This window comes from Alligator sinensis, unplaced genomic scaffold (assembly GCF_000455745.1).
Source record: "Alligator sinensis unplaced genomic scaffold, ASM45574v1 scaffold143_1, whole genome shotgun sequence".
In the NCBI taxonomy this organism is placed as follows: Eukaryota; Metazoa; Chordata; order Crocodylia; family Alligatoridae; genus Alligator; species Alligator sinensis.
The window spans coordinates 2,009,578-2,021,085 of NW_005842156.1; the positions used below are offsets into that span (position 1 = coordinate 2,009,578).

The window sequence follows — 11,508 nt, forward strand, 5'->3', positions numbered from 1 at the left end:
CAAGTTTAACTTTAGATGAGTTGGATGATCTCTGGGAGGTCCCTGGCATATTAGTAGCTCTAAAACCTTAATTGAAGGGTTCAGGAACTTGAACTTTTAACAAACATTATTTATATAAAATGTTAATTAGTCATTTGAGTTCAACAAGCGTTCATAAAAGTGGGAAAAAGAAACCCTGTTGGCCGTTTAAGCAAACTAACTCAAATTTCTTCCTTCTCAATTGTTTAGTTTTCATAATTGTGAGATGTTGCTAGTTCTACAGCTCAGAGGCTTCCAGCTTAAACAAGACTTGAACTATGAATGTAAAAACAATGACAAAAAAACCTCTTCCTAGGTTTTCAGTCTTTCTGCATCTAAAAAAGGTACAAATCTTTTTTTTCCCCAAGGTCATTTGTAATATTGAATTATGTCAAAAATACAACTGAATAAGGGGAAAAGTTATAATGAAATGCCCCCACTACTTGCTCATGCTTGGCTTCTTCGTTATGATTAGGAGAAAAATATCCATGTTTTATCTTTCAATGTGTAGCAAAACAGACTCACATTTGTCACAATCCAAAATATTATACCCTGAAAACATTGACACGTCCTCTATTCCATGATGTGCCAAATTGTTCTGCGTTTTGTTTGGTCTGGATACGATATGTCATTTTTGCAGCATTGTATCAAAGTTCAGAATGTCAACAACTTAAAACAGAAAGACATGGATCATGACTGTCCATAGTGTTTGAATTGCTCCAAAGAATGCGAGCTCCATATTTTCCAGTTCCAGCCTCCAGATTATTTTCAGAGGTTTGGCTGTTTCCTTGTTAGAAGGGAAGTAGGAGCACAGGCTGTCAAAAGTTCTCTTCCGTCTAATGTGCATACCATACTTACTCAGTTACCCTATGGAATAAGTACTGTTACATAAATATACTTTGCTTTTGTTTATTTCATTTTGCTTCCATACCAATTATATAATAAATAGTTTAGCAAAACTCAGAAGAATGCTTGGAGTTACCAGCATTCTGTAAAGCAAATAGCTAGACACTGGAGTTGATGCAAACAAGACACTTAACATCTGAAAGAAGTGTTAACACTTTATTTACATTTAAATTAAAATGGAAACTTATTTATGTGTTATGTTTCTGAAAGGTGTGTGGTACATCTGCAGAGATCTATTGTTTATTCATGCTCTAAATCCTTTGAAATGTGTTAAAATGCTTCCCACTCATTATAAAAATCCTGCCACCCATGGATTAGGACTTTGATGTCACCAATCCTGCTTCAAAGGGTTCTTTCAATGCTATTAATCACAGTTTAGCCTCTGAAGATATAGCCAGAGAAAACATTTGGACATCTTGTGCTAGACTTGCTAAAACTTTGAAATAGACGGAGTGTCTTGCACATGCACAGTCCGTATCACTTCCTCTCTTTTTTCTGAGCATTTATGTTGAAAAGCTGTTTTATAATGACTTTGTCTTTCTGCAAATAAAGGTGAAAATGCTTTAGGGTGCTTTATACTGTACTTTTAACAAAGTAATCATGTCATTTCATTGACTCCAAGCTAAAACAATGTGGTTTTGACCACGGAATCTTGTCAGTTTTTGAAAATCCTACAAGACAATAGCCTTTGGGATTAAGCAGACTGTGTGTCAAAAGGTCAAATAAGAGACTGTCTTATCAGTTTGTTAGTTTAAGCATGTTATCTAAGCACATGCCATTTCATATTAAATTGCTTTCTTCTGGGTTTTTTTTTCTTGAATCTTTGGGTGATTCACAAAGAAATTGATTACTAGTGATTGAGCTGTATTGCCTTTGTGCTCCTGTTGCTTTCATCAACTCAGTTGGCTAAGGCCAGTGACAGTCCACCTTATCACTGACATTTTCCCTCTTAAATCAACACTGTACCACGATACCTGTCTCCTGTTTCATTGCCAAATGCTCCATGGTGTGCAACCAGTGACAATCTGAGTTCAACGGAAGTGTGATGGTATCTGGTAGCATTCTTATTGCTGCTGCCCTGACTGCTTTCCCACCTTTGGATTTTCCCTGCACTGGGCTAAACTTTTTTAACTCTTCTTTCAATTTGTTTCCATCTCTTTAAACAGGTAATTTGGCACAGGCAAGAGCTAGAGTGACTGCAGCATCCAGGTCCTTGCCTCCACAGCTTAGTGCTGGGCGCCTCAAGGTTAGTGGTATCATCACCTTTGAAAAGGGGAAGGAAATAATTCAGACAATATGACAGTGAAACCACAGTCAAAACATTCAGCTGGTATAAACGTACAATGGAAATACTTTATATTAAACTGATCTAAGTTACGCAGTTTTCTGTAAGTGGCATAGGTTAGATTGGTAACTAACAGAACACACATCCCACCTTTGGTGTGGTGGAGGGGTGCAAATCTCAGACCAGGTTCTGCCATTTTTAAACCAGTCTCTGTATGCATAACTTCTGTTCTCTTATGGGCATAGATGGGTTTTGTGTGCTGAACTTCTGTTCTGGGTATAGACTGGTTTCCAATCACTTATACTGGTAAAAGGGTAATGTCTATACCTGGCCATGATGATACCTGGCCATGATACCTGGCAAAGATTAACAGATTTTGTTAGGAGAATTAATATATATGACAAGATTGCAAAGAACAGGGGTGAAATCTTGGCTCCGTTGAAGTTGCAGGCGACTGATTTGGGGGCTATAGGAGGGAGGGGGCACATGTCCACCCTGAGGTTGGCCCCCAAGTCAGCACCACTCAAGACAGGGCAGTTTTTTTGCTGCACAGGCCTGCAGCGTGTTGGGGGGGGACACTAACCTGTGGCACAGAAGTATAGGAATGGATATGGGGCTTTTGGCCTGGCCCCGGGCCTGCCCACATATTGTGCCCCGCCAGACTCAGGAGGCACCAGTCACCCCTGGTTGAAGTCCATGGCTAAATTTCCATTGACCTCAATGGAGTCAAGATATTACTCTCAAAGTTTGTACCCTGAAAATGAGATTTAAATGAAATTTGGTTGGAATATTTGACACTGTGAAGGCCAAAGTAGAAAACTGATCCATTCCTGTTTTATGTTGCCTATATGGGCCTTGTTACATGGTACTTTTTCGAGGCTCCTGGAGCTCTTAACACCTGGACTGTCCAAACATTAACACCTTAAAGTGGCTTAAAGCACTTGTTATGCAGGAAAAAATTACACCACTCCAGGACAGGATTATCTCTAATCTACACAACCCAGCTCCTATTCCATTAAGGTGTGGCTACTACCCACAGATGTGCCACTCAAGTTGAAGTCCTCCAGTATCCCAGAATGCAATGGCCTTTCCCTTACCCTTCTGTTTTGTGGGCTCTCACACCCCTAAAGGTTTAGTTGAGCGGCCCAGGGACTGGAGCTGCAGCTTTTCTATTTCCTCTGGCCTCAGGAATCGTGGCTCGGGGCACTATTCCCCCCCAGCACTGAGCCTGTCTCCAACATGTCCCACCCACCCTGCAACAAGAACAGCTTCAGCCTCCTCCTGCTAGCCCAGGGGAGCTAGGTACTAGCCCTCCCAGCCTCAGCCATAGAATCATAAAGAACTAGGGCTGGAAGAGACTTCCCTGCTTACCAGGCCTCTAGTGGCAAGTCTAGCTATGCAGATGGGGTACAATCAGAGAAGATTTCTAGACTAAAGGTGTGACTTTCCAAATTCCAAGCTAGCACTAATGATTGATATTTGCATGGCTCAAAGTAGAACATGTAACAAGGCCCTTAGTCAAAAAAACATTTGAAAGTGATGGACAATCAATGTAGAGATGCTGAAAGAACATGCTTCTTTATGGCCTGTGAAATTTATTGCTGCTGGATTTTATCAAGCAAATATAGTGGCAGAATTTTAAAAGGATGGGATAGTTTTCTTACCAGTAATAAGATTTATTGCAAACTGAGCCCTGGTAATAAGGGTAGAGAACTCTTACATGTAAGGCTCAGAGCATGAAACATTTAGGAAATTACTCCCTATTCTTCCCTACCTATTGCATCACTCTCTTGTGTTATGGAAGAGATCTTGTTTGGTAGGTTAGTATTTGTGCCTTAACAGCAATCCAAAAATTAGACAAATATTGATGATGATAATAACTTTCACCAAGTATCTAGGGTTTCCTGTTTTGGTTTTTTCCCCTTCTCTGATGCTTTTCCATTATTAAGAACTCATTCCCAAATGCAGATACAGTTATTCATATTTTACCTTGGAGTTTATACATTTCACTGCACCTGCAAATACAGACTCAGATTTCAGAGTTTTATTCCCTCACTGGTATAAACAGGTAATGCTGAATGGGGGAGGATAATGTCCTATCTAATTTCCTTGCAGAAGAGCATTTAATATCCACCTTGTTTATCCAGTTTCACCTACCACATCCACCACAAGCTTTATCTATATAGATATTAATGTAGCTGAAGTAGAAGAGAACAAGTCTTTCCTAACAACTGCAATAAATGCATTCTGTTCTATTAAATAAAAATGAAACTGTGTATGACCAAATCTCTGGCTTAGGCTTCTTTAAAAAAGGGACTGGCTGGCTGGTGGACATACATAAAAAGTGATGCTAGCCAGAGCTAGTTGAAAATTTGTCATTGAAACATTATTTTTGTCAGCAAAAACTGGTTCAATTTTGTAATATTATATAACTTTATATAACTGTTTTGTTGCATTATATAAGTTTCAATATAAAATTTTACAGGAAAAGTATTTTGAAATGAAAATGTGTTTTGGAAAATTTCTTAAATTTGTTTTGAAAATCTGAAAAATTTTCAAATTTTATTCTGTGGACTTATTTTTATGTTTATATTTTTACTTTGTCATGACATATTAGTAGTGGAAATGGATAATATATGGTGGTAATAATTATTTAATACTATATGACTTAAGATTAGACTTGGTAAAGAATTGTTTTATTTCTTTTTAAAAACCCTTCAAGGAAGCTTCTTCTTAGTAACGATTGAAATGTCTTTTTTTTCCTTGATCAAAATGACTTCGTTTTCAGTTGTAATTGCACAAACATATATTAGGCCCTGCTGCTTCTAACATGTTACAATGTGATATATTGTAATAACATTTCAAAAAATGCAGTTATTTCTTAAATCAGATAATGATTTTAAAGTAAAATGAATATTATATTATTGCAGTGGTTTCTCAAACTTTTAAGTCTCAAGGTATCCCTCAACAATTTTTCAGAATTTAGGGGCACCCCATTTAAAGTCTAATTTATTTCTTAGAGTGCTTACTTTCGCCCACACTGAAGCACCCTTTGAAGGATCTCACTGGGTGGCAGGGAAGGCAGCAGCAGGCAGGGCACCCCTGAGAATATGGCAGAGAGTAGTACCCAGTGCTTAGGCTGATGGCGAGGCAGATTGGCGAGCTTGCAACTATGGGTCAGTAGAACCCTGCAGGAGGCAGTTGTCTCTGCAGGAGTGGAAGAAGGTGACATTGACTACTGGTGGAGAGGCTGGTGCAAAGTGAGGGTAGCAGGGCCAGGACCATTGTTCTTTCTATGGTCTGCCCCCTTCCTGCCTCCAGTCTGTACCTGAAGGGGTGAGCATGACATGGCTGCTCCTCTGGAGACTTGCATGCTGGGCCATTTCCTGCAGCCTTTCCCATCAGCACCAGAAATCTGGGAGAAGCAGGTGAAGGAACCAAGCTGAAAAAGTACAGCCCTGCATCTCCCTGCTCACTTGCCTGCAGCAAAATGCACCACTTGGAGCAGGGATGACTGGTGCCTCCTGAGACTGGGGGTGCACAATTTGTGGGTGGACTCGGTGGTGGGCCAAAAGCCCCATATCCACTCCTATACTTCTGTGCCACAGGTTAGTGCCCTCCCCTCCATCCCCAACATGCCATCGGCCCACACAGCAAAAAAACTATCCCATCCTGAGCGGTGCCGAGTCAGGGGCCAATCTCAGGAGCCATTCCCTGTGCCCTCCCTACCAGTTACCTGTGACTTGGAGCATGGGGCAATTGGCACAGGGGCTGTGCTTTGCAGCCCAGCTCATTTCCCTGCTCCTCTCATGTGTCCAAAGCTGGTGGCTGCAGGGAGTGCTGCCAGCATGCTGGGGTTGGCATGGAGTGTCCCGTGTCTGGAGGAGCCATTGCTTACCTCCTCTCACAGGGGCTGGGGGCCACAGCACCCTTCAAAGAATCTTGCAGCACGCCAGGGTGCTGAAGCTTCCTGGTTGAGAATCACTATAATATGGAATATTATTCTATGCCAGTGGTTATAGTGCAGTGCAATAAGTACAAATCCTGCTTTGGGACAAAATATTATTAAATAAAAAAATTAACTCAAAATAATCTAACATAAAATCAAGCCTGAGTCTTTTAATTCTCACATGAAACATTTCCTAAGCTGAGGGATTTTTTTTAATTCTATTTCAGAAGAAATTTTAGGACTATTTTTTCTATTCATCATGAAAATACATTTCAAAATATCAGAATTTCCAGCAAAATGGAAGTTTATACCCCCTCTAATGCAAACCTCTGATGTTGAAATAATTCAATGTCATAGACCATGCAACTTCCAAATAAACTGTGTTTATAGCTTCACCCATAAAAAGAATGTGATGTCTGATTTCTTTTTTGTCCGTCCATCCCTACCTTACTCTCCACCCCCAGGAAATTAGATGATTTGGTTTCTAACATTAAAGACAAAAATATTGTTGGTGTTTCTGATATACAGCTCTAACAACTCTTCTTTTCCCCTGTCTCTCATGTTATGGAATTTTTAGTTCCAATACAAGGGGATTTTTTTGGCTCATTTTAAATCCTTTCTTGAGAGACGTAAACTAATCTTAAAAGAATGTGTAGTACAAGCGACTTTAAAGTGGTGCAAATTCACATGGCTGCCTATTGTAGCATTTTTAGATTGTGACTCCCATTTGGACACTTAAAAAATAAAAATGTAGGAAAAAGTCTTGTTTTCTGTACTGAGCTCATCTACATCAATATGAAGAGATGCATAGCATCTTTACACCTCTTTGTAGCAACACCATTTATAGTAACAACTTCTCCTAGCTCCTGACTAAATAAGAGCACTCCATTATACAGTTCTATCTCATAACTGAACATAACCAGAGATTCAGATACAAATGTTCAAAACAGTTTCCAAGTTTCTTAGATAGTTTTGAAATGCATCCTCATTCTTCTCCAAGGACACCCCTGCTATTCTGATCAGAGTACTGATATTTACTTTTCCTTTCATATCTTAAAAATCAAACTGCACACAAGTTTTTACACACACACACACACACACACACACACACACTGGTTTGAGTCACATACTAATGCATACACCATTTTGGGCAAAAGCATCACAACTTAAAAAAACATGCTGAAATTTTTACTGTCATCTTTAATGGAATCTTGCTGCCTTTGCACCATCTGTATTTCAAGTCTAATCCTTAGAAGTCTTTTCGTTTGATTTCTTCCCCAATATAAAATCTGTTTTCTTGATCTAACTCTACTTAGTGCTTCATTTCCTTTATATTTTGCATGCAGTCTCCTAAATACCTCCTCAAGGTAAGACAGTTACTTTATCAAGAATGGTAATTTTTCAGCAACTATTTTTAGCACTCAGAAGAATGATTTTGAATCAAAAAGCTTTGCAAATGATTGTATGAAGCAAAGTCCATGGAGTATAGCACAGGTGCTGACAACAGCATTATCTGGTTTATGTAAATGCCACCTGGACAGAACAGATGGTAAATTGTCACAGAGCAACTGAATACTAAAATGTTGTTAATGCTCCATGTAAACAGGGTGCTAGTTGATTTTCTTTAATTTCCTTGAGCTGTAATACAGCAACAGTCTGCTTGTGACTGGATTACCATAGTTATTTTCATTCACAAATTGTGGTTTATTTTGCTAAAAACAGATGCACTAACAATATAATTAAGATGTACAAGGAACAATATACTTGTTATCCCTATCTATCCTCTAAAATAGGCATATATTTGGCAATCTATGCCAGAAAGGTAGTATTTTGATTAATGATAAGACATAGAATTATTAGGCATCTAAATGGTGATATAGGAAAATGAATAGCAACTGCAACAGCAAGTAAGCAAAAACTTCTGTATTCTGATGATGTACACATGATCACTTTTTAAATATTTACTTAGCTGCCAGTGGTAATTTTTCTTTAAATTTCAAAAACAGGACAACCTTTTTACAGTTTATTTTTTGATCCTCATCAGTATTTCGTTTTATGCATAAAAAGTGTTAAAACTGTCAGATCTCCTCCCCACCAAATGTTGGGCAGAAGAACACTTTTCAAAACCATTTCATAAGGTAAATGAATCTTGGTGGTTGTTCCAAGGGCCTTGTGCCAGGTGCACAATCCCAAACTAACCCCTAACTTGGTACAGGGACTCCAGCAATCAGTGTTAATTTAGTAAATTGGAAGATTAACATGATTTTAGGGAACCTGGCAGAAAGATATAGGTGAAATCCTGATTGTTAGTGAAGAAGTATGGGAGATCCAGCTAATCAAACACAAAGAACTGATATTAAAATGAGAGAAATTTCACCTCCACTTTAAAAGGGTTGATTGAAAATCCATCAGTTGTCTGGTTGTTGCTATTATACCCTGTCTAATTTTCAACCCTGTGAGTGGTTGCATATATGTGCCTGCATCCTGTGCATGATTGAGAATAACAGAATGTTAAATTGTACCTCACATTCAGGCCTATTAGTTTCTGGAACAGAACAGTATTTTAGGATTATTTATGTAGAACCTTTCATAGCTGATCTGTCTTGAAGTTCATTACAAAGTAAGGAATAGATACTGCTAGTACAATATCTAGATAGGCAAACATGACAGCCATGATGTGCTGTTTTAGCTCACAGGCAACTTTAAAAATGAGAACAAGTTCTAATGAAAGAAGTACTGGCTAGCACATTGCACCAAAAATGCCAGGGGATTTTTGGCTTCCATATGGACCACAGCAGTTTGGGCAGAAAGGGATCTCATTTCTAATGGATGGCATACCAGCCTGCATTACGCTGTCAGGAATGTACGTATAAGCCAAATATATAATAATAAGGGGAAAATACATCAGTACACCGCTTAGAAATAAAGAACATCTTGCTGTATTTTATTTCTTCCTTTCAATATGTTGTAAATCATTAGAACTTTAGTTTTCTTTTGGGGGAGGTTGTATATGAGTACTTATTCTTTTTTGTTATTGTCATTTTTAAGCTAACCCAGGGTTTGAATTACAGGGCAGCTCGGGGTGGGAGCTGAGCCCCCCATAAGAGACAAGAGCTGGCCCCCATAAGAGATCCCCCATGGGCCAGTCAGCCCCCGGCCCACCCCACACTTTTCTAAGCATCCCAGGTGGCAGCAGCTCCTTCCGGCTGCCATCACCACAGACCCCGCTCCCCACCACAAAAGTTGAAGCATAATTTGAACCCTGAGCTAACCTGAAGTAATGGAAACACCAGACTTGCAAATTATTAGTGAATTTACTGATTGCATTACTATGTGTGTTTTCTCTCATTTCTACTCATAGCTTTAGTAATTCAGTGATTTAATACTTTTCTTTTGTGCTGGAAAGTGTTGTTCACTTGAGAGGTACCACTGGTGTCCTGTAGACATTGAACAGCAGACACATCTTTCAGATAATCACAATCTCATGCTAGGGTCCAGAGGGGCAGAAGCTGCAGCTTTTGTCTTTGCAAAATGTTATCAGTCAGATTTCAGTTTGGTAAAGCCCAGAGTAAGGGTTCCATTTTTTCTCAGCTACCAACATCCTAGTGCTTCAAAATCAAGTTTTAGCAACATCCTTTTAAACACAGGCCAGGTAATGTGAGGTCTGCAAAACCCAAATTCAACCTGGGGTGATTTTCTTTCAGATTCCACTGCATGAGAATGAAGAATGGTCAAAATGGGGTGGGTTTGAATGATGAGGGGACTGGAGTTTTCCTTGCCATAAAGCATAATAACTAGAAGTGCATTAACAAGTCAAATTCTGCAGGTGAAATGCTGAAAGCTACAGAGCATTTCCTGTGGAAGTAAGAAAAGGAAATGTAAATATTCAGTACCTCTTAGAAAACTGGCCTTATGTAAATAGAAAACTCCGATAAACAAATGAAAAAATCTTAGGCAGACATTGAAAATAACTCTCATATACTGGAAGCAAGAAAGTCTGTGGGACTTAAATAATGTCTGACATTGTCTTCCAGGTTGACACAATGGAGATGATGCGACACCCTGAAGAAACCACCAACATGAAGAGGCAAACTGTGGCTTCTTATTTTAGGGTATAAAATCTAAACTTCAAAATAAGAATTTTGCTGACTGGAACAGAATTTAAACCTAAAACATTTATGCAGTTGGTGAGAGCCAGGAGGGGAATAGGAGAGTCTTCATTGTCCAATATGAAGCCTTCTTAGCCTTACAGGTCTCTCTCACTATTTTTCTTGCCCCTTTTCTTCACTTGCCTCAGTTCTAGTGTTTCTTTGATTGGCCAAGAACATATTGGTAACAGAATTTAGGGGCTAAACAATGGGTTGAAGTCTATACTTTCATGATAGGCTACTATTTAAAATATTCACTGTCTAAAATAGTATTGGCCAAGAATTAAGGGGTTTTGGTCTCTCCCAATTATGTAGCCTGATTCCACGAAGTATTTGAAGCAGGAGTGTTACCCTAGGACTACACATGTTTACATACCTTGTGAATCAGGGCCAGATCAATACTCAAGTGTAAGTATACTCACGTGTAGGAATGCTGATATTAGCTTTCTAGAAGCAGTACTTGTGGTAGTTACAATTTCCAGAAATTGTATTACAGTGGGTGGGAGGAGAGGTGGGATTGTGACAGAATGGTCCCTGTCTCTGTCAAATGATAAACTCCATTTTGGATTAGGTGTTGAAAACATGTCTAAATTTACCTGAGGGCAGCTTACCATAAATGCATTATTGACAGAAGTGCTGTGCATGAAAAGTGTTTAACACGTGCTTGAAGGATTGTCCCTGAGACCACAAGCTGGGGTTTTCAAGTTTAATAGTCTCTCAGCAGCTGATCCTACTCCATGAGACATATTTTTAATAGACAAGGAACCACTGGGAGAGAAAGGGAGGCAGAGGGAACTGAGTAGAAGAGGTAGGGCTGATTGAGCACATTGCAGAAAGATCCTGCTTAAGAATAAGGGTCAACTCTGTGTTTGGGGGTGATCACCACTACATGTAGAAGAATTTGCTAGAAGGACTGCTTAACTTGAGTTTATGCTAGACCTTATTCTCACAAGAAGGAGTGAGATCAGATCAGCCAAGTATGCAACTCAGGAACTTGATTTATTTCAAAGATCTACAAATTTCAGGTTCTTTAAGTCATAAAGTTTACCTGGTTAAGAAATTCAGTGGCTAAGCACGTGTTCCTTGCCTGCTCACCGCAGTGTCTCAGAATGTATTAAACTAGAATCTGGTGGCCAGAGGCATAGCAAGGTCTTTCAGTGCCTGGGGTGGGGTGGAGGTATGCCAGCTACTGTAGGTGTGGG

The 11,508-nt window shown here is 39.3% G+C and overlaps 1 protein-coding gene across 1 annotated transcript in view; it reads left to right on the forward strand.

The window, feature by feature from the left end:
• The window catches only part of MYO3B (myosin IIIB), a 240,350-nt gene that overhangs the window by 203,429 nt on the left and 25,413 nt on the right, over positions 1–11,508 (forward strand). The window contains exons 23-24 of the mRNA XM_014520807.1: positions 2,091–2,170; positions 10,193–10,270. Of these exons, the coding sequence (XP_014376293.1) occupies positions 2,091–2,170; positions 10,193–10,270 (158 nt within the window). The remainder of the gene's footprint in view (positions 1–2,090; positions 2,171–10,192; positions 10,271–11,508) is intronic.